This window comes from Loxodonta africana, chromosome 4, assembly GCF_030014295.1.
Source record: "Loxodonta africana isolate mLoxAfr1 chromosome 4, mLoxAfr1.hap2, whole genome shotgun sequence".
Classification (NCBI taxonomy): Eukaryota; Metazoa; Chordata; class Mammalia; order Proboscidea; family Elephantidae; genus Loxodonta; species Loxodonta africana.
In genome coordinates this window covers 8,281,322-8,304,703 of record NC_087345.1, presented here as the reverse complement: position 1 = coordinate 8,304,703, position 23,382 = coordinate 8,281,322, and the positions used below count along the sequence as shown (strand labels likewise).

General features: G+C 54.1%; 1 protein-coding gene across 3 annotated transcripts in view; it reads right to left on the bottom strand.

Annotated features, from left to right (window-relative positions):
- The window catches only part of SHISAL1 (shisa like 1), a 100,776-nt gene that overhangs the window by 46,328 nt on the left and 31,066 nt on the right, over positions 1-23,382 (bottom strand). For all 3 annotated transcript variants that reach the window (XM_064283393.1, XM_064283394.1, XM_064283392.1), the window contains exons 2-3: positions 19,184-19,282; positions 14,655-14,868 (exon numbers count right to left, since the gene is read on the bottom strand). In XM_064283393.1, the coding sequence (XP_064139463.1) occupies positions 14,655-14,868; positions 19,184-19,250 (281 nt within the window). In that variant the 5' untranslated portion in view covers positions 19,251-19,282. The remainder of the gene's footprint in view (positions 1-14,654; positions 14,869-19,183; positions 19,283-23,382) is intronic.

Here is a 23,382-nt window from a genome sequence, read left to right as displayed (position 1 = left end):
CGCTGGGCTGGCCTGAGCTTCTCCCACAGGACCCCAAGACCTGGTGCTGGGCTGGCCTGAGCTTCTCCCACAGGACCCTAAGACCTGGGGCTGGGATTGTAGCAGGCTCCAGGCTGTTCGGTGCTCAGCAGGAATTCTCAGCTGGGTGCTGGGGTGCCTGTGATGTTGGAACAAGCTGCTCAGCTGTATCTTGAACAAAACCTGCACCATTTTTTCTTCCCCTTCCCTAGCCTGTCTGTATCTCCAAGTATGATTTTGCTGTTTAGTTCCTCTAAAAGTTAAAAGTTAACCAATATTTCCCCTAGAACTGTGGAAAAGCAAGTGATATTGATCTGAGCCTGTCAGACAGGACAATGCACCCGTCTTGGGGCCAGGAACCAGGATGGTGCCAGTCACCCCCTGGGCTGATGGGATAATGACAGGAAAAAGTCAACGGGTTTGAGACATGACCACCGAAGCCACAGAGAAGGAGAACTGACATTCCACAAGTTCCTAAAACCCATGTCCCCTTCCCTATAAAAACCCCAGCTGATCTCTAGTTCGAGGAGACAGGTTTAGAAGGAGAGAGTTCCCCTCTGTCTCCTGTATATGATAAAGCTCTTGCTACCCACCTCACCCTGACTCAAGAATTGGCTGTTTGCGGCAGGTAGCTCTAACTCGGCAGGTAGCTCTAACTCGGCAGGTAGCTCTAACTCGGCAGGTAGCTCTAACTCGGCAGGTAGCTCTAACTCGGCAGGTAGCTCTAACTCGGCAGGTAGCTCTAACTCGGCAGGTAGCTCTAACTCGGCAGGTAGCTCTAACTCGGCAGGTAGCTCTAACTCGCAAAGTTGTGGTAAAAACTCAGCCCCCACTTTCACCCCAACTTTGCCTCCACACATCAGGGCTGCTCCTGGGCCTGCCAGCTGTCTCCCATGGGCGCACCCTGCTCACCCATCCTGTAGTTCCTGCCACCTGGGAGACACTGGCTCCATCCCCACCCCCCAGCTCTAGTCCATCCCTATCTCACTAGGCCTGGGGTAATGCCCCCTCCAACAGGAGGCCTGCTGTCTTAGGCTGAACTTACCCGAGTGCCAGAGCTGTAAGCCCCTTGCCCCTCAGCATCCATGCTGGGCCACCCCCCACTCCCATGTGCCTCATGGAACTTTGCTGGTCCCCCGCCTCCAGCCAGCTCCCTTCCAGACCTCTCCATTTCTCTCTCAAAGCCTGTACCCCTCCCAGCCCCACCCTAGCAGTTGCTGGTACCCTCTGTCCCACCAGCCACCTAGCTTCCTTATTCTCCCCTCCCCTCTACCCCGCCTCCAGGGGTCCCCTTCACCCAGCACGGCCAGACTGTGCACAGCCAGACTGTACACAGCCATGCTCAGGGCCCTACCTCGTGTTTCTTCTTCATTCACCCCTGATTCGCGTCTCCAGTGTCTCCACTGAAGGCCATTCTCAAGGCAGAAGTGACAAGTGACTGAGCCGTTGGAGTTTTTAAGCTGTAAACGTAGCTCCTTGGTCAGCCCCACTAGCTCCCACATTAGGCCTATGCAGAGGCTGTGCCCTCTCCCCACCCCCTTTCTTTGCTAACTTCTACTTGGCCTCTGTAGGAGACTGCCTCCTCCAGGAAGCCTTCCAGGCACCCTGCCCTTCCAACACAGCTCAGTGAGGCCGTTGCTCTGGCCCTCAGCCCTGAGTGCCCTTTAGCACCTGTCACCTAGGGTGGGCAGTCTGGGGGTGTGCCTCTCCCCCACAGGGCTGGAGTCCCATGCAGAAGCCCATGGTGGCCGTTTCTTGGCCTTGCCAGTGCAGCTGGGCTGCTGCTCTCTCCACAGTGCTTGCTAGGGTCTGTGCCATTTAAAGGCTCCAATCTATTAATCACTGAACGTCGTCCCCATCTGCTCTCTGTGGTGGGCATCTGCTCGGGTGGGTGTGCGCTGGCAGGTGGTGAGGAGGCCCACTCCAGGCATTAAGAAATAGAGCCTGTGTCTAAGCCTGCACACACTGCCCCGCCCCTCAGGTGGACCACCCTGCTCTTGCCTAGACAGCTCCCTCCATCTTCCTGGGTCCATACAGCAGGTCCCTCCTCTGAAGCAGGCGGTGAGCCGTGGCCAGGAGTCAGGAGACCTGGTCCTGGTCCCTCTTCTCCCTCCTCCCCTCCGCTCTGGGGCCTGGGAGGATCCCTGCCCCTCTCTGGGCTGGGTGAGATGACCATGAGGCCCCTCCTAGCCCTGTGTTTCCAGGCTCTGGGTCCTCCGGGCTTAGTTCCCCCAGTCCCAGCCTTGGCCTCTGCAGGCACTGGGCCCAACTCCCCTACCTGCCCCCCGCCCCCCTCCCCCCAGCTAACATCCAGGCTGAGCCAGGGCTGAGTTGGGTGTCCAGGCCTGAGAACAAGCCCACATGCTCTGATCGCAAGCCCTCTCCCTCAGAACACCCTCCCTCCCTTCACCTGGCAAACCTCTTCTTGGCCTGCAGACTCGCACCTGGGGACCTTCAAGGTGGAGGCCTCTGCGCATCCCCAGCACTTGGCAAGGAACTGGCAGAGGGCAGGTGCTCAGGCTTAGTCCTGCCTGGGGAGTGAGCACCTAGGAATTCCACACCCCCTTGCTCCTCCTGTGTCCCTACCTCCCACTGGCGAGAAACACCACCTCCAGGAAGCCTGCATGCTCATGGGCTTGTTCATACTAAGGTGTGAATGGCTGACAGCCAGGCTCCTTCCCCTCAGCTGCCTTATTGGATGGGGCTGCTGGGTTAGCCTGGAGGCATTTGGAGGTGGATACCTGCCAGGGAACAGAGGTGGCAGGCCTGCCCGCGTGCTGGAGCAGGGGGAGTGCTGGGGCAGATGGCCACCGACTGAGGAAGGCATCTAGCCCCGTCCCTGGCCCTCCTGCCTGCTTCCCCCACTGTGATGCATTGAGTTGTGTCTCCCAAAAATAAGTGTCTTAAATCCTAACCTCTATGCTGTGGTTACAATGCTGTTTGGGAACGGGTGTCTTTGTTACGTTAATAAGACAGGAGGCATGTAGGGGGTATCATGAGTCAACCTTTTTTTAACGTATAGAAGAGATTAAACAACCAAGCAAGCTGAGACAGGGGCAGGGATGCCAAGCCATAAGATTGCCCAGGAGCAGAAGCTCTGAAGACACAAGGACCTTCCTCCATAGCCGCAGAGACAGAAAGCCTTTCCCTAGAGCCAGGAGGCACCCTGAATTTGGACTTCTAGCCTCCTAAACTGTGAGTAAATAAATTCCTGTTTGCTAAAGCCACCCCCACGTGTGGTATTTCTGTTACAGCAGCACTAGATGACTAAGAGACCCAGTATCTTCTCTGCACCCTCCCTAGAGCCCCCGCAGCGCCAGGCTTTTCCTCTTGGTTCCCACAGCAGCAGCCGCGGGGGCTGGAGGCAGGAGAGGGGGGAGTGGGACGCAGAGGCAGCTGTGTGCAGATGCTGTCCTGCTGAGAGGGCCCCAGAAGCCAGCTGGGGGTGGGGCTAGGCCACGGCTGGGCCTGGGGCCCAGGAAAAATAACACCGATGATGATAACGGAAGCAGCAGTGATGCCCACTGCCCTAAATGCTTTACACGGGAGCCTGTTTAACCCCCAGCAGCCGGAAATAGTATTATCGTCCTCATCCCCATTTCAGAGATGGGGAAACTGAGGCTGTGAGGAATTAGGAGGCTTATCTAAGATCTCACAGCCATTAGGTGGCAGAAACAGGCTTGAAACCCAGCAGTCAGCTCCAAAGCACACATCCTTAACCACTGCATAGCAGTGCCTTGGGCACGTGCCACTCAGGACCTCACAGGTGGAGTGGGGGATAGCTGCCTCCAATTCAATGGCTCTTGGCCTCCAGGCCTTTGGACATGCTGTTCCTCTTGGCTGCCCCCAAGGCTAGCTTAGTTATCACCTCCTCCAAGAAGCTTTCCCTGATGTCTTGTGTTGGGTTCAAGCCCTCCTCTGGGCTCGTAAAGCCACAAGGTTTCCCAGAGCACACTGTTTGGCAGAACCGTATGCCCCTGGAGATTGGGAGTGTCTGAGCGCAAGGTGAGGTCCAGCTTGTCTTTGTGGGCCCAGAATTCGGCACAGCGTTGCTAATAATATCACTGAAGCTGACGTATAATGAGAGCTCATTATGAGCTGGTGATAACGGCAGCCTTGATATCAATAACTTCTTAAAGAGATTTTATATTCCACGTGAAGATTAACTAATACGAACAGTAACACTAGCAATTACAACACGCTGTTGCCTTGTGTTTTCAGAAAACTTGCAATAAATCACGACTTAGGAGCTGGAGTCCCTGGTAAAGTAAATGGTTAAATGTTCACCTACTAACATAAAGTCTGAACCCACTCAGAGGCACCTTGGACGAAAGGCCTGGCAATCTGCTGCCAAAAGGTCACGGCCATGAAAACCCTACAGAGCACAGTTCTACTCTGATGCTCATGGGGTCGATATGAGTTAGAATTGACTTGACAGCCTTTTTTTTTTTTTGGCTGCTAACTGAAAGGTTGGCAATTCGAACCCACCAGCGGCCCCTGAGGGAAAAAGATGTGGCAGTCTACTTCCATAAGGATTTACAGGCTTGGAAGCCCTATGGGTCAGCTCTACTCTGTCCTATAGAGTAGTTATGAGTTGGAATCGACTCGGCGGCAATGTGTGTGTGTGTGTGTGTAAACGGTAAGACAGCATAGACGTTGTTGTGAAGGCAGCCAAGGCCACAGAGAGCCATGTGTCAGCGTTTTTATTTACTGGTTCAAGTTCTTTTGGTGTTTCCCAAGCAATAAACAAAGCTTCTCTGATAGAAGAATCTTACTGACAATCTTCCCAGGGAACAAGGCAGCTACAGCAGCAGGACAGCAGTTGCAGCTGGGCCATAGAGACGGAAGTCCCCTGTCACCGCCCCGCTCTACGGGGTGGAGGAGGTGGGCTCCCAAGGCCATCATGTCAGAAGGAAGTATCGGCTACAGGGCTCAGGCCAGGGCTGGCGGATGGCCAGTGGCCTCACACAGACCTCGTCTGCAAAACAGGAGTAACGAGGCCCCCCCAACCCTGACAGGAGAGGGCTGCAAGGGCCATGAGGCAAGGCAGGTGCACCTGATGGTTAAGGTGTAGGCTCAAGAAGTCAGAGCTGTTCTCGGCTACTAATCTAAAGGTTCGAACCCATCCTGCAGCACTACGAAAGAGAGGCCTGGCCGTCTGCTTCCACAAAGATTACAGCCAAAAAAAACCCCAAACCCTATGGGGCAGTTCTCTCTGTAACACAGGGGGTTGCCACGAGTTGGGGGCCGACTCGAGAGCAGCTAACACCACCAACAGTATACTGGGGTAAGAAGCCAGGGCTGTGTAAACTCAGATCCCAGTTCTGCAAAATACTCTCTCGTGATCTTGGGGAAACGAACCTCAGTTTTCTCACCCGTAAAATGGGCATAATACTCCCTATTTCAAGGTATAATTGTGAGAGCCTAGGAAAAGAAAGGACCCAGTGACTATGGGCTAGTGTGACTAAGGCTCCATAGATCTGTCTGTCTGTCCGTGTATCTCTCCCGGCCTCCCTGATAGCAGGGTTAACCATGTGGACAATGAGATGTGAATAGAAGCTTAAGGGCTACCGTGTGGTTTCAACCTCCTCTTTTCCGTGTGTCCCGAGTGGGGACTGCTGAGTCACAGGGTGGCCCACATGTGTACAGCCACAGATGACCAGCAAAGGACAGGCATTGTGAGCCAGAAACAAGCCTTTGTGCTCCAAGCCATAGGGACTTGGTGCGTGCTCATTACTGCAGCACAGCTGAGCCTGAGATGACTCATAAACCAAACCAAACCTGTTGCCGTTGAGTCAATTCCAACTCACAGCAATCCTATGGGACTAGAATAGAGCTGCCCCATAGGGTTCCCAAGGAGCAGCTGGTGGATCTGAACTATTGGTTAGAGCTCACTCACCAAATCCTGCTTGGCCACCACGAGCTTGGGCAAGTTCTCACCCTCTCTGGGCCTCAGCGCAGGTCAAATGGGACTAATGGGACCTTCTCTGCAGATAACAACTCTATACTGGAACTAGTGTAAGCCCAGCACCTCGCACACACCAAACCTGTTGCTGTTGAGTGGATTCTAAGCAGAGCTGCCCCATAAGGTTTTAAAGACTGTAATCCTTACAGAGAAAAACATAGCATTAGGATTGGAGGAAGATTCATTAACAACCTGCGTTACGCAGATGACACAACCTTGCTTGCTGAAAGCGAAGAGGACTCGAAGCACTTACTGGTGAAGATCAAAGACCACAGCCTTCAGTATGGATCACACCTCAACATAAAGAAAACAAAAATCCTCACAACTGGACCATAAGCAACATCATGATAAACGGGGAAAAGATTGCAGTTGTCAAGGATTTCATTTTACTTGGACCCACAATCAACACTCACGGAAGCAGCAGTCAAGAAATCAAATGATGTATTGCATTGGGCAAATCTGCTGCAAAAGACCTTTTTAAAATATTAAACGCAAAGATGTCACTTTGAGGACTAAATTGTGCCAGACCCAAGTTCAGTGCACTGAATTACTTAATATGGCCCTTCCAGTCATAGTTTTTGTAGCTCCCATCAAATGACTGTGTGGGAATATGCAAATGAAGTACTTGTGGACCACCAAGGCAATTGGATAGCTTGCTAATAATGTAAATAAGGTGCACGGCACCCTTGTGGGGATAGGACCATGCAAATAAGGTGTATGGAACCCAAAAAAAGGATTGGTCAGTTTTGCCATCCTGCTAGGCTTAAAATGAGCCATCCCACGAGATGAGAAGGCAGAGGGAGACAGGAACTGGTTGAATGGACATGGGGAACACAGCGTTGAGAGGAGGCGCGTGCTGTCTCATTAGGGGGAGAGCAGCTAGGAGTACATAGCGAGGTGTGTGAGTTTTTATATGAGAGACTGACTTGATGTGTAAACTTTCACTTAAAGCAAAATGAAAAAAAAAAAAGCCACCCCAGAGGCAGGGAGAGAGGATCTCACCACCACCAAGAAAGAAGAGCCAGGAGTGGAGTGCATCCTTTGGACCTGAGATCTCTGTGGTGAGAAGCTCCTGGAACCAGGAGACTGAGAAAGAGCTGTAACACCAAAGATGGCAAGAAGCAGAGGCAGAGAAACAGTGGCAGCAGAGGCAGGAGACTGGCAGACGACAGCACGGTGGACCTCTGGGCCCACAGAGCAAGAAAGCTATGCTCACCCACCCACTGAGTGAGAGAGCTGAGCACCCTCGGGCGAAGGCTTACGGGCGGGATGAGGTGCCTCTGGGCACTTATCGACTGAGCTAAAAGAACTTTGTAACACTTACCTGAGCAGGGCAGAGGCCGGGGGCTAGAGAGAGGCCTGCCTGCAGACAAAGCTGGGAAAAGGCTGGCCTGATCAAAGAATTGTATCCTGAGTGTTCCTGGACCTGTTACTTCCCTAATAAACCCCATAATTATGAGTATTGTCTATGAGTTCTGTGTGGCCATTGCAACAAATTATGGAACCCAGCAGAGAAGTAGAGAGTGCCACGGGATGGACAGCTGGTGTCAGAATTAGAGAAAAGGTTGAAGGGTGGAGGCCTGTCTGACCTCCCCTTCATAGGAGTCAGCCTTGGGCTGCTGATCTTGATTCTCCTTCCCCCTTGTAGAAGTTGGAGGAGGTCAGATGCCGCCATGTTATTTTAGCACCAAGCCATGGTATTTTCAATTGCCTCATATGCAAGTGAAAGCTGGACAATGAATAAGGAAGACTGAAAAATAATTGGCACCTTTGAATGATGGTATTGGCAAAGAATATTGACTATACCGTGGACTGCCAGAAGAACCAACAAATCTGTCTTGGAGGAAGTACAGTTAGAATGCTCCCTAGAAGCGAGAATGGTGAGACTTCATCTCTCATACTTTGAACATGTTATCAGGAGGGACCAACCCTGGAGAAGGACATCATGCTGGGTAAAGCAGAAGGTCAATGAAAAAGAGGAAGACCCTCAATGAGATGGACTGACACAGTGTCTGCAACAGGGGGCTCAAGCATAACAATGATTATGAGGATGGCACAGGACCAGGCAGTCTTCTGTTCTGTTGTACATGGCATCGCTGTGAGTCAGAACCAACTCAATGGCACCTAACAATGACAATAATCTTTAGGGAAGCAGGCTGCTACATCTTTCTCTCGAGGAGCAGCTGTTGGGTTCGAACCACCAATCTTTCGGTTAGCAGCTGAGCCGGGCACTCAACCACTGCTCCAGAGTAAAAAAAAACTGCTCATAAATGATTAATCATTTCCCTTCCCTGGGCTCAGTGGAACATGTTCAGATTAGAAAACCTAACAGATTCTAGAACCTCTTCAGTCATTACAAGGATGATGGTGTTTATTGAAGGTTTTATGCCTTCCAGGACTTGATGGAGTTGAAAGGAGAATAAGAATATCCAGTAACTTCTTTTCTTTTTTTTTTCCTGGAAGAACCGTTAAGGATTTGATAAATTATCAAACTGCCCTCTAGAGAGTGAGTACCAATTTGACCTTCCATCTGAAATCATCTCAGTATTGCAGAAGAAAGGTTGGTTCTTACTTGGGGTATCTACCTTGTCATCCATTTCATATTTGGAGCATGGGTGGTCTTATGCTGAAGGTTGAGGTTTTTGTTTGTTTGCTGTTGTTGTTGTAACTTCCTGGGAATAGATTTTCCAATATCTTAAAGGCTTTTTTTTTCTGTTAACTAGAACCACATCTAATATACGCCATTTAGCAGAGCACGATCTACATAAAATGCTGTGGTAGTTATACTATTGTTGTACCCTCTCCTCTGCTTTTTGTCATGAACAGCCCACATTCTTAAAACCTACATTATATTCTTCCATATTGATTATAGCCTATTGGCTATTTTCTTCTGGTACTTCTGTTTTATTACAGGAGCCCTGGTGGCCCAACAGTTAAATGCTCACCTGCTAAACAAAAAGCTGGCAGTTCGAATCTACCCTACAGCTCCGCTCAAGAAAAGACACGGCGATCTGCTCCCATAAAGATTACAGCCTAGAAAACCCAATGGGGCAGTTCTACTCCGTCACATGAGGTCGCTATGAGTTGAAAATTGACAGCACCTAAAGACAGCAACATGCATTTTTCTCTTTCTTCAGTTTGTCATTCTTAGGTAAACCTCTTCAAATAATCAGAAACTTTGGAGCCCACTCAGGGGCTTGATTCAGGCAGTGTGGAGCCCAGGGGACAGGCAGCATCAGGGAAGCAGAGGGCACCTGTTCTTTCAGGTGCTCAGGCCCAGCAGGTTGCTACACCTGGCCAGCAGCTGGGTGACTGGGGAGAGGGGAGGAAAGGAAAACTTTTGGGGGAGAGAGGTTTCATTGACTGCCAAGGAAACACTAACAAATCGTCTGCCTCACACTTTGGGGCCTTTGAGTACAGTGTTATGTCTTCCTAGAATTCCTCTCCCACCTCTACCCCTGTGGCCCATCTGCCTGGGAAGGAACGCCCATGCATTGCTGACATCTCCACTCCAGTCCCACCAGCTCCACAGAGACGTCTCCTGCCCCCTCTGTGTGCTCCTCCCACCCTGTGCCCTGTACACACTCTCCTGGGACTTGTTCAAGGACCCAGGTTGGCGTGGCTGTTGCTCGTGGTCTGCTGAAGCCCTGGCATGGCAGGGTGTGCATTATACTTGCCCTAAAACTGCGAGGCCTCTCTGTCCAGCCCTGTTCTCCACAGCCTGTCTACTTCCTGGGTGCCTGCAAGTGGGCCTCTCGTGAGGTGGTGGGCTCAGCGAGGCGGCTTCCTCTTGAGCTGCCTGCCCGTCTTTCTGCCAGACAGCCAGAAGCAAAACAAACCATTCTGTTCCTCCAGAAAAACACAAATGAATAAGTCATCTGGGACGATCTCCTTTTCCCTGCCGCCAGCTCCGCCTCCTGGCTGGTTCACTGGTGGGGGGGTGGTAAAGGGAGGGTGGGCAAAGGGGTGGGAACAGGCTGCCTTGGCTGCTAACTGGCTCTGTACATCAGATAAAGCCCCTGCCAGGGGTCCTGGCTGGCCTGGCCCATGTGCATGGGTGCTGGAGGGTGCTCATCTCCCAGGGATGCAGGAACATCTGCCATTTCCCAGCATCGGGGGGAGTCCTGGCTTCCTAAATGCAGAGTCCAGTGGCCAGACAAAGGCTATAGGCCCCTCAGGCCTTGCCTCTAGCTCTTCCCGCCTTTGTGGCCTCAGACAAGTGAGGCAGCCTGGGCCTCAGCCTCCTGGCTTCCTCAGAGTCGCCATGAGGGTTATCGAGACACCATAGGTGTCTTGCCCAGAGGTGCCTGGGATTATCACGGGGTCAGAACACAGAAAAGGCAGAGAAATCATAGAAAAATTATCCAGAACCCGGTGGACTCTACCTGACTCCCCTCACACACCTGGGGCCACCTTAGAACCTTCCTTGCCCCTCGAAGGCCCTGGCCCACCCCATTCAATGACCTGCCCCAGGCACAGCTCCTGGGCATCACCTCCCTACACCTGAGTCTTCACTTCCCACTGCCCTCGGCTCATCAGAGTCGTCCCCTCTGCCACTGGGCCCACTTGGAAGCCAAGCCCTGGTCCAGCGCCCTGGCTACTTCTCCCTGGGGTCCCAGAGCCCAGGCAGCTGTGAGGGCCGGGCAGCTGGGCTTTGGCAGCCCCGATCCCAGCTACTGGAGTGGTAGTCATCTTGGCGACCTGGCTCCTCCCATCTGGCCACCACCATGACTTCTATGGTCACTGATGGGTCCCCATGAGCCTCGTCCCAAATACCATCCATGTGGCTCAGACCCAACTAGGTCCTCTTGGCCTAGAGCTCTCAGGGCCCTGCTGCCCTCAGGAGATGCCCCAGCTTAGAAGGCTCTGCCTGCCCAGGCCCTGCCCCCCTCCCCATGACTCCGCTGCACATCACAGGCCCACAACCACTGCTTCCTCTGGCCTGTGTGGCTCCTTTCTCAAAACATGTTTGAAATGTGCAAAAGTCAGGCACATGGCCTCCTTCCAGGAGACCCAGAAGCACATCTAACATCAAAGGGCTGGGCGGGAGGGGCCGTGTAGGGGCCGGACTCCCTGCCTCTGTGAGCTCCTGCCCTCTCTGAGCCCCTGTGCCCTGGTCAGTGGAAAGGGGAGGTGGGGGGTAAACAGGAGAAGGATCCTCTAAAGCAGTGGTTCTCAACCGGGAGTAGCTCCCCCCACCCACCACCAGGGCACATTTGGGGTGCAGCAGTTAAGAGCTTGGCTGCTAACCAAAAGTTCGGCAGTTAGACTCCACCAGCCACTCCCTAGAAACCCTATGGGGCGGTTCTGTTCTGTCCTATAGGGTTGCTATGAGTTGGAATCTACTCGACGGCAATGGGTTTGGGTTTGGGGACATTTTTGGTTGTGGTAACTGAGGGTGCGTGCTACTGGCATCTGGGGCGTAGAAGCCAGGGATACTGCTCAAACCCTACAGTGCACAGGGCAGACCCCCACGACAAAGATCTGTTCTGTCCCAAATGTCAGTGGTGCTCTGTGGCCCCTCCCTGCTTTGATTCATGTCCACTGGGGGACCCCAGGCTTATTAAAACACCTTCCAGACCGCCTGGGTTGGCTCTTGGCTCCACCCCCTACCTACTGCATTGATCAGGTAAGTTATACAACCTCTCCTGCCTCCTCTTCCAAGGAGAGCGTGGGGCAGTGTTCAAAGGGCTGCCCGTGAATTCAGCGACACGTGAGGGCAAGGTGCTGGGCGTGGAGCCTGGCCCACATCAAGTGCTCCAGAAACGCTTTCTAAAGAATAAAAGCTGAAACTTGCAACCTGCAACAGTGCCATTCCTTCTGGGAAGGCCTTTATTTTGGGGCCAAACGCAATTACTCATCGTCAGCAACCAGGGCCCAGTGTGCTGAAATGGTGGAGTATTCCGCGTGAAATCTCGTGTAAATGTGCAGATTATAGAAACCCGTGGGCTTCAAAGTGAGGATCCCAGGCATTGGTTGCCAGAGCCTTGTAGAAGTCTGGCTGCTTTGCCAAGCCTCTGCCTGGCTTTCAGCCGGCACTTAGAACGTTTCGAGGTCCCAGCTCCAGCCCCGGCACCACCCTCCTCCCATAGGGAATCAGTCCTGGCCTTATAAAAGGCTTGGGTCAAATTCCAGCCCAGAGGTGATGGGCAGGGCTTGCTGGACGACTCCACGCATGGAATTATTCTAAGGCCTGAGCAGATGGCAAGATATTCAGGGGAAGCTCCAGTGGATATGAGGAAGGAAGGCTGGGAAGCTGGCCTAGGTGGGAGGAAGGGAGATGTGGATGGTTGCCAGGTTTTGCGTCACCTGTGTGACCCACAGGAAGAGGCAGCACCTCCCCGTCCCCATGAGCATGGCATGGTGGTACAGTACTAGGTCCCAACATTGGACAGGGAGATGGGCTCAGACCCCACCCTACCACCTCCCGGCAGCTTCACTCATCCCTTTAACAGTCAGTCAACAACCACTCCTTTCCAGTGGATTTTTTCTTAAGAAAAAATCATACATGCATCTCGACCCAAGAGTCAGCCTCAGACTTACTGAGTCAACATTTGATGCATCCCTATTAAAGTCAGGAAGAAGACTAGCACACCTGATAGATTAAAAGAATGTTTTAGAGACACTAGCCAACGTGATCAGATGAGGCGAGGGCAGCTACAAAGAGTGGAAAAAACCAAACCAAACCCGTTGGTGTCAAGTCAATTCCTACTCATAGCGACCCTATAGGACAGAGTAGAACTGCCCCATAGAGTTTCCAAGGAGTGGCTGGTGGATTCAAACTGCCCACCTTTTGGTTAGCAGCTATAGCTCTCAACCGCTACACCACCAGGGTTTCCAAAAAAGTGGAAGGAGGAGGTAGCATAGTTTGCAGACCACATAAATAAAAAATTTCAGTAAGGTGGCCAAGTATAAAATTAATACATAGAAATCATTAGCTTTTACCATCTAAACAATAGTCAGAAGATACAGTGGAAAGACGACCCTATTTATAATAGTTACCCAAAAAGAAACGCATAGAAATAAATGTCGAAGGTGTATAAAATCTAAATGCAATGAAAAAAAGAGTAGGCACATTACATTCTTGTATACCATGTTCATGAAAAGTCAATTCTCCTTAAATTTATTAGCAAATTCAGTGCAACCTCAGTAAAAAAGACTAACTGGATTTTTTTTTTTTGCTGAGGGTAGGGGGTTAGACAAGCACTAATTCTAAAGTTTATATGACAAAATGGCCAGGAGGAATAGATCAAACAGATATTAAAACATATTAAAAGCCCACAGCAGTTAACAAAATGAGGTACTGTCCTGCAAATCGATCAGTGAAAACTGATGAGAAAGCCTCTAGTCAGCCCCAATACTCAGCTTTGGTACGTCATAGTATATGATAAATTTGCATTTCACAAAAGGGGAGAAAAAATGGACAAGTATTGGGACAACTGGCTACCCAAACCAAAAATCAAACCAAACCCATTGCCATCGAGTTGATTCTGACTCATAGTGACTCTATAGGACAGAGTAGAACTGTCCCATACGGTTTCCAAGGAGTAGCAGGTGGATTTGAACAGCCAACCTTTTGGTTAGCAGCCCGAGCTCTTAACCGCTGCACTACCAGGGCACCAAATGGTTACCCGTTAGGGAAAAAAAAAAAACCAAATTGGATTCCTACCTCAAAATTCATATCAAAACAAATTCCTGATAGACTGAAGATTTGAAGACAAAAAAATAAAACATAAAAGAAGTAGGGGACAATATGAGATTTTTTAAACAATCTCAGAACAGGGAAAGCTTTTCTCCATATGAGGCAAAACCCAGAGAGAAAAAATTTGACTGCACAACAATTAAAAACTTAAGCATGAGAAGAAAGCATCATAACTTCAGAGACACACTGTGAAAATATTTGTAACTCATCCTATTTCTTTCATATATAAAGAGTTCCTGTAAATAAATAAGAAAAAGACCAGACATTCAATAGAAAAATGGCAAAGGCTATAAGCACTACTAGCGCATACTAAAAGAAATGCAAATGGCCCTCAAACATGTGAAAAGATGCTCAAAACCAAATCCATTGAAGTTGAGTTGGTTCTGGCTCATAATGACTCAGCTTCACTCATAATAAGAGAAACGCAAGCTGTTTCAGCCCCCTGTTTACTTAGCATCGTTCCTCTGTTTCTCTGCAGCCAAACTCTCCTCTTTCTCCATCCTCCTCCCAACGTCCAGCAAGCCTTGTCTAAATCCGCAGGCTGAGCGAGGTGCCCTCCTCTGTGCTCCCTCACCCGCCATCCCTCCCCCTGGTGGTCCCCTCCACCACGGCCCTGATCTCACTGCTTTCAAATCACCCGAGAAGGGGCCTGCAGAGGATTCGTCTCTGGGTCAGTGGTGTCAATGAATGCTTGTTGAATGAATAAAAAATACAAGAAGGAGCTTGAGTCCTGTGGCTTCCAGGCCCAAGCACCTCTGTGCCTGCCTGAAAGCTTTCCATCTACTTGACCTCATTCGACTTCTGCCACAACCCTGAGAGGGGTTATGTACCCATTTCTCAGATGAGAAGGCTAAAGCTCAGTGGGCAGAACAGGCCAGACACCCTGGTCACCTGGAGGCTTTTCCCAGGCTCCTTCCAGGCCCACCCGTCCTTTCAGGGGGAGGATTTTGTGGGGGCTGTGACACTTACTTGTGCATGTAGCCCTCGGAGCCGGCTGTGAGATTCGCCTGCATCACCGCCTGGAACTCCGTCTCGTTGCAGCAGTATTTGAAGACCGTGTTGTTATGATGACAGCAGAGGATAAAGGTTTTGTTGTCGGAGAGCCGAGGGCAGTGGAAGCCGAAGTGGTAGCGGCCTTTGTGGTCAGTGTAGGGCTCACAGACCCGGAAATGAGCAGACAAGACTGCAAGACAGAGTCACCAGCTCGGCGGGGCCCCGTTGCCCCGAAACCCTCGCCAGCAACAGGTGTCAAGGGGCGAGTCTTGGGGGGCCGGCCTGTCCCAGGGCCCTCTCGCCTCTTGCCTCCTGGGAGGCCTATCTCTCCACGACCCAGTTTTAGGCTCGCCTCTTTGGAGGACCCTCCTCTGGGCCCCTTGAGCGATGACAGCCTTGATTATATGGGGTCTTCCTGCGGGCAGGGAGGTGTCTAGCCTCCTGTGGGTCCCCCCCAGCAGCTCAGCAGATAGCAGGCTCTCAGTTAGGAAACCGACATCAATTGAGCGCCTACTATGAGCTAGGTTCCTTCACAGGCTTTATCTCATTTAGTCTGCATGACCAGCCTAGCAGCCAGGTCGGGAATGCCACGTTACAGTTGGAGAAGCTGAGGCTCAGAGGCCTAAACTGACTTGCCTAAGGCCACACGGCTGGTAAGTGGTGCTGGAGCTGGATATAGACCCAGGGCTTTCTGGATCCCGAGTCCAGGACGCTCTGCTCCTTGGTCACTGTTGTTGTTGCGTGCTGTTGAGTTGATTCCAACTCATTGAGACCCCGTGTGACAGAGTGGGACTGCTCCATGGAGTTTTCCAGGCTCTCATCTTTACGGGAGCAGACCACCAGTTCTTTCTCCCACAAAGCTGTCGGGTAGGTTTGAACCACCAACCTTCTGGTTAGCAGCTGAGCGCTTGACTGTTGCACCACCAAGACTCTTAAAAAAAAACCTTTGTTACTGTGTGATCAAACACAGTTTGCACCCTGGGTGGTGCAGTTAACAAGCTCAGCTGCTAAATGAAAGGCTAGAGGTTTTGAGTCCACCCAGAGGCCTGGCGATTTCCTTCCGAAAAATCAGCCATTGAAAACCCTGTGGAGCACAGTTCTACTCTGATACACATGGGATTGCCATGAATTGGAACCCACTTGATGGCAGCTGGTTACTGGTTTGCTGTGTGGTGGACCCGCTGACAAACCCAAATTGGCCTGGAGGTAGGCGGTATGGCTCACGAACCAGATTTCCCTCTGGACAAAGCAGCAGGCCCTCTGCACCTCATTTCTATTAAACCAGTTCCCTAGATCTGGGGGTCCCAAGGGCCGGCCTCGGTCACCTCCACCTCACTCTGGGACCCTGACAAAGCTGCTCCGGCCTTGGGCCACCTTCCCCACCCTGTTCATGGAGGCCCCTGTTGAGCAGGGGCTGTGGCTGCCAGCCCAGGGCGGTATTTACGCAGTGTGCTGATGGTGATAAAGAGGAGTGAAAGCCTGAACAAATATAACAACGGAAAAAACCTGCAGCCACTGTCTCTGGCCTAATTAGTATCTTCATAAAAGGGATTGCTGTATCTAATTTGTATTGCTGAAAAGGGGCTTCGCTGGCTGAATACATTTCTCCAACCACAAAGGCACTGGATTTACAAAAGCTCAGAAAGCTGTCTCCACCGAGAGGTGATTCGTCTGCAGCCCACGCTCTCAGCCAGTCCGCCCGGGCTGCTGGAGGGAAGGCCCAGCTGGGCTGGGCAGGTGGGTGGCGGTTCGCATGTGCAGGGTGCCAAGGCTGGCTCGGGCGGCCATTGTGACATTCCGCACCCCTTCCCAAATATAGCACACCCTCTTCCGTGGAGAGGGACGCGGCCACAGTTGGAGAAAGGTCCCAGGTTTCCAGGAGTCAGGGGGAGCTCTCCAGGCCCCCCTTCTTGGGAAAGAGGGGAACCCCCTTGATGGGGAGGCAGGGGTTATAATGCATGTGCCAGGCAGCAGCACTATCTCATTTATTCCCATTTTTGTAGTTAGGTGTCAAGGAGTCAACTCAGACTCATGGCGACCCCATGTGTGCAGCGTAGCCTGCTCCATAGGGTCGTCAAGGCTGTGACCTCTCAGAAGCCGATCACCAGGCCTGTCTTCTGAGGTGCCCCTGGGCGGGTTCCCATTGCCAGACTTCCGGCTAGAAGTCAAGCTCTTAACATTTGCATCACCCAGGGACTCCATTCCCATTGCACAGAGGAGTAAACTGAGGCTCTCTGACCTGCCACATCAGCATCTTCCGCGAACTTGTTACAAATGCCATTTCTTGGGCCCCCTGTAGACCCTCTGGATCAGAAACTCAGGGTGGGACCTGCAATCTGTGCCATAGCAAGCCCCCCAGGTGATGCTGGCATGCCTGAGTCTGAGACCCACTGCTAGAGACATGGGAAGCTGGGAGCTGGAGGTGAGGGCACAGGCAGACAGGTACCAGGGACCCCCAGCCAGGTGTGAGTCTGCTCCCACTCAGCTATGGGTGCTGGGTGTGGGCAGAGGCAGGCAGGCCCAGGGGACCTCCAGCTGGGCAGTGTCCACCCCCACTTAGCTGTGGGTGCTGGGTGTGGGCAGGAGCACCCTGTTGCCAGAAGCAGCTCAGCCCCCGAGATAGGAACTGAGAAGCTATCGAGGACTCAGGAGGGAAGGGACTGAGTGGAGGAGCCTCGGGGAAGACACAAGGGCCTTTGCTGGGCCATGAGGTCCACAGACATGGGGCCTGGGGAGGCCAGGAGAGGGCAGGAGAGATGGAGAGGGCCTTCTAGCACCAGGCAAGCTCCCCCGGCCACAACTGGAGTGTCGGACTTTGGCAAAGATGACATGGCCACGGCTATGCCTAGGACACACATACCACGCAGAAGAAGCATTGGGCTGGGAGCTGGGCAACAGCAGCGTGGGACTCGCTGCCTTGTCTCAGGCAGGTCAGTTCCCTTCCCATGCTTCAGTTTCCCTGTCTGCAGAATGGGGGTGACTGTGACAGCACCTGGCTCTGATCAGGGGTTCAGGCTGCAGGGTAGCCTCTCTGTGCCCCCGCCCCCACTTGCTAACAGAAGACCAGTGGCCTCAGGTTGCTGGGGACTCCAAGCAGGGTGGCATTAGAACAAGGAGGGTGGACGGCAAAGGGCCTCCTCTGTGGGTATGGCGAGGCTCAGGGCGGCACTGGGGCCTGGGGTGCTGGCAGGATTCAGGCAGATGGACACTTCCTTGGGAGGCCAGTGGGCTCTGGGTCACCAGGAAACTAGCTCACAGAGAGTGAACACCAAGGAGGTAGCTGTCCTCCTGTGTCCCAGGCTTCGGGATCTGAAAGAGGACCACCGACACAGCACTGTCTGCAAAACTGAGCCCTGTCTCCTGGGCTCCAATCTGGGCTCTTCATTGACCAACTGTGTGACCTTGGGCAGGTCACTTTCTTCCTCTGAACTCAGTTTCCTCATTCGTACCCAGGGTGAGTCGTTCCTTCCCCCAGGAGGCTATCGGGGGAGCTGATCTGCCTGAGACAGCATAGCTAGTAGAGGGGCTGGGATTTGAACCCAGGCCAGCGTGAGGCTACAGCCAGACCTCCTGGCCTCCTATGCAGTCCTCTATGCAGTCCTTGTGATCCCGGCCTGGAGCCCAGACATACACCCACACTCCTAGTTACAAAAACGGGCATAAAGCGAGTACCTGGCTCCTCCAAGCTACAGCTGGCCAACCAGAGAAACCAGGCCCCCAGCAATGGCGGCCCATCATGGCCCGGCCGTCTCTGCCCACGGACACTCAGCTCTGGTCCGAGTGGTGGTCTCTGGCTCCCTCTCTCTCTAGGTGCCCCCTCAGGCCCCCATGCTCTGACAGAGCCATTGACACCTGTCTGGGGGTTTCAGGTCTCTGTCACTTCACTGGGGCCTGGCCCCAGGGCCCTGAGGAAGCTGGGCAGGGCTCAAGGGCAGCACAGCCAAAGCCAAGGCCGGGGGTTCACTGTTTATTGACCTCCTGCCCCTCCAGGTCCTCAGGGCCTGAAGGTCAATGTCTGTGGGCAGAGCCAGCCGGGCCATGCTGGGCCGTCCATGCTGGGGACCTGGCTTCTCTGGTGGGCCAGCTCTAGTCTGTGTAACCAGGAGTGTGGGTGGACATCTGGGCCCCAGGCTGGGAGGTCAGGAGGTCGGGCTCCAGCCTCACGCTGGCTTGGGTTCAAATCTCAGCCCCTTCACTTGCTGAGCTGTCTCAGGCAGGTCAGCTCCCCTCTCCCAGCCTCAGTTTGCTGGTCTGTGGAATGGGGATGACTGACAGTGCCTGGCTGTGACCTACAGGAGAGAATGGGTGCTGAGGGCTTCTCCCAGCCGAGCCCCCGTGGCCAGCATGAGTCACAGTAGGTCCTCACTGAACAGCAGCAAAAATCACAGGGGGCACCTGTGAGACGGGGCACTAAGGCCCCCCCTCTTCAGCACCCAGAACCCCTGATGGGCTAGCACTGACCCTCCCCACCCCGTCCCGGCTGCACAGTGAGTGGCAGGACTGACCTGCAGAGAATAGCAACGAGAAGAGGACGGTGAGCACGTTGAGGGACTGCTGGCCACAACTGGTCATCCTTCGGCTGGCATCGATCTGCCGGGAGCTGCCTGCAGATGAGAGTGGGAAAGGGGTGTCAGCCGGCTCCCTGCTGGGCAGACCCCAGCTTTGCTCCCACAGCCAGGACAGTGGGTGGGGGCTCGAACATGTGGAACAGGGGCCGAGGATGATGGAAACACCGCCATCCGATCTCCTTTCTGGAATGAGTGACCTTACGGGCAGTAGGAGTCAGCGGCAGCCTGATGCTGGTGGGAGGGGCTGGCAGTGGGGAAGGCCGGTGAGCGGGTGGGGACCTTGGCGAGGGGCCCTGTCCTGACTCCTCCATCCCCAGGGGTCCCTGCCTACTGCTAACGGGGTCTTCCTTTAACCCCCTCCAGTCTGCATGGAGCCCCACTTTCCGGTACATTTGGAACACAGCAGTGAACTCAATGGGAACGGCCCCGCCCTTGTGATGCTTATGTCCTGGTGAGAAGGCTAACAGGACACAAGCACACATGAATCTATAAATGCTTGAAGGCAAATAAAGCAAGGGGTGGAGGCGCAGAGGGTGGGATGTAGGAGTGGCTTTAGATGGGGTGGGGGGTCCAGAGGGCCTCGCCGTGGAGGTGGAAGGTGACATTTGAGAAGGGAGAGAGGAGCCATGTGTCCTGGAATGAGGGCACAGCAGGTGCAAAGGGCCTGGGGCAGGACAGTGAGGAGCCTGAAGACGGGAGGGCTGCTCCATGGAGAACTCAGGGCCGCCCACTGGAGATGCAGAGAGGGGAGCCACAGAGGAGAGCCACGTGAGGAAGTGAAGGCGGAGACTCCGGATCAGGAGGCAGGGCAGGATTTAAGCCCAGACATACTGAGTTCACGTCCGCCGGCCCTGGCCCGAGTCCTCGCCTGCAGCCGGGGCATCGCAGGGTACCTATGGCTCCTTGGGGAGCTTAATGAGCCAGAACAAGGAAGGGGTGGCATGACGCGAATGCCATGAAGCGCCAGGTCTCATTATCGTCCTTGGATTGACACAGCAGCTGTCACAGCGGCTCCAACATTCCCACTACTGTGAGGATGGCACGGGACCCCGCAGTGTTTCATTCTCTTACACTCGGGGTTGCTATGAGTCGGCATCGTCTTGGTGTCACCTATCAATAACATCACAGCGTCCCTGTGGTGACGTTGGCAGTGCCAGTGTGGCCTCGGGAAGGCGCCCTCAGGTCTCCCCATGGAGGCCATTGGCCCCCACCTGCCCAGCTCTGCCCCGGTGGGCTGGGAGCCGCTTAATTGCACTGATCCCGGGCTCCTCCTCGGCCTTCCTCAGGGCCTTCCCGGGAGGACGAACTGAGATTAAAGGATTTGAAAATGCTTAGGAAAGGATTTTTCGCTGCAGAAATGTAAGGATCGACCTTGCGGGGTGGGGATGGTGCATCCTGGGAGATGATTCACTTGTGGCCCCATTCTGCAGACGGGGAAGACGAGACCCACTAAGGGTCCATCCTTTTGGGCCGTTTTTATAGCCAGGGCTCAGCTCTGAGAGCCAGAGGGTTTGTTGAATAAATGAGGGGGTCTGTCTCTGCCCTCCCTCTGGCTGCTCCCATCCCCACAACTGGGGGACATAGGGAGATGGGGCAGGCAGCACACAGCCCGCTGTGGGCGTGGGCTCTGGAGCTCCCTGCACCTCAGTGTCCCCACCTGTAAAGTGGGGACGTTAACACTGCCGAGGCAAGGTGGGTGAGAATACTCTGTGATCTGACCCACAAAGGAGAGCTATGATAGTGGTGTCACTGCCAGGGAAAACACACCCTTCACGTGTAACATCTCTGGGCCTCAGTTTCCCCATCTGTGAATGGGGATAATGCTCCCAGCAACCCGTGTTGTTCTGAGGGGTAAGTGAGGGAGCACCCATGACTGACACCCATGCGGGGCCACACTCCTGGCTGCAATGCCCAAGACCATCATTAACACACATTCTCAGATCTGACGCCTAAGTCCCCCTGGACCATCCAGCTTCTGGGTGGGCGCCCGCTCCTCCTACCCCGGCATCTGAGGGTGCGGAGTGCAGCGACACACCAGGGTCTGTGGAGCCTCGCTGCCCACCAGTGTAGCCACCTGAATCCTTGATTCCCAAGCTAGGCACATTGGGGGCTTGATGCGGAGGGAGAGGTCGCCAACCGAGGACACTGCTGGCTAGCTCCCACCCCCAAGCTAGACGCTGGAGCCAAACAGGTCCCCTCTGGGGTCCCTGAGCCTGCCCTGCGTCATCTCTCCATGCAGCCTCTGCCCCTGGGGCACTCCCCTCTTTTCTGCAAATCCAAATCTCACCACCTTAGAAGCTGCTCCCACGCCACCTCTTCCCAGAAGTCTGCCTTGCTTCTCTCAGCAGGAGGAACTCCGCTAGGACCCATCACATTGTCTTGTCTTTCATTAATGTGTTGATTTGCTTATTCAGTCTTTTCTCTCAACACTCACTTGCTGACCTCACTCTGGGATGGGGGCCCGGGCTGGGTCACAGCAGTCCCTGCCCTCAAGAGGAGCTGGGCAATCGCACTCACCAGCCCCACCTCTACAATTCATCCCCATGACCCCTACCAGGCTGAGAGGGCCCTGGGCCAGGGATGGCCAGCTGGGGGTCAGGGACACTGAGCAAGGCCTTTGGAGTCCCACGGTCTGGGTTTGAGTCCCAGTCCCACCAGACACCAGCCTAGGCCCTGGGGTGTCTCTGCGGGGGCGGGGGTTAAAATAGCCTTAAGCTTAGAGGCCCAGGCCCAGATGAGGGCCACACTTCGTTTCGGATTCGCAGCTGTACCTGCCATGGCACTCCTGAGCCCCTCTGGCACTCTCTCCAGCCAGGGCACGCCTTGGGGGTAAAGGCCTACTGGGTCTCCATGGCCCAGCCACGCCCCCCCTCAAGTCTGGGTCAGTGATCTACTGAAGCTACAGCTCTGTCTGCTGGACAGAATTCCAGAAGGTTCTCAGGCTCCCAGCCCAGATGGCTCTGGGCCCCCTGATCAGCCTATCATGACAGTGCCTCCCCTGGCTGGGGCCTTGCTCTCTGGGCTGCAGTGGGCCTTCTCTGGGCTGCTTTTGGTTGCTCTTTGCTGTGCTGGATGCTGAGGGGTGTCTGGTGGGCAAGGTGGCAGGAAGCCACGGCCTGCCCTGGGAAATCACAGCTGAACTCCCCATATAAGCGCTTAGGCTCCAGGACCACACTCCTGGGCTCGGGAGCCCCGAGGGGCAGAGACCCACAAGGGCACCGGTTTTAGGGAACAGGGTTTGGATGGGCTTGGGGAGAGGGCAGGCGAGGGAGCCCAGGAGCCAGGAGGTGGGCTGGACGTGAGGTCTCCTTTCCCCTTCCAGACTACCATCTGCTCCTCAGTGGCCAGCATCTGTGTGCCAGGACTGAGCGAACTGAGCCCTGCCCCTGTGCCCATTCCAGTAAGGCCAATAAGCAAAGGTAGTCCAGGACAGGTCCCCCCTGTCAGGGTCTGCTGCTCCTGCCTCTCGGCCTTGGACCAGCCTCCCCCTCAGTATGCCCCTCTGCCCAGTCTCAGGGGGAGGATCCGGGGGTAACAGTGAGAAGCTGTGCAGGCCCCGGAACGGAATGAAAACACACTGCCCTCTGCCTGAGCCACATCCTCAGCGGTGACGACAGCCCCTGGGGAAACCTGCCCATATCTGGCTGATTGGTGGTGCAGGACGGAAAAGGGGGGACCAGCCATCACAGGGAAAAGCTCCCATGGGGAGTGACTCCCCACCCCCCTGCCTGGTATGGCAGCTGGTGGATGACATTCCAGAGTCACCGTTACGGAGACTTAAACCAGAGCTGCCCCCACTGGCCTGTCAGCAGAGCCCTGGCTCTCATGGTCAGAGGGCTTGGGGGTAGGCACGCCCTGGCAGGGTCCCCACTCAGACCCACCAGTGTGTGACCTCAACGAGCCTGCCTTCAACAGTGGGCCTCATGGCTGCGGGAGGATCAGGCATAGAGCACTTGGCCACATGCCAGGCTGGGGGCACACGGCCACTGGGACAGCCCCCCACTCTGACCACCCCCGGTGGGCCCCTGGCTGGAGATGGGAACACAGAAGTGAGGGGGACAAAGTTATGCCTGGAGATGACATAACCAAAGAGAGGTGCCACATGGGGTTGTCCAGGGCCCTCAAGGTCACCCTCT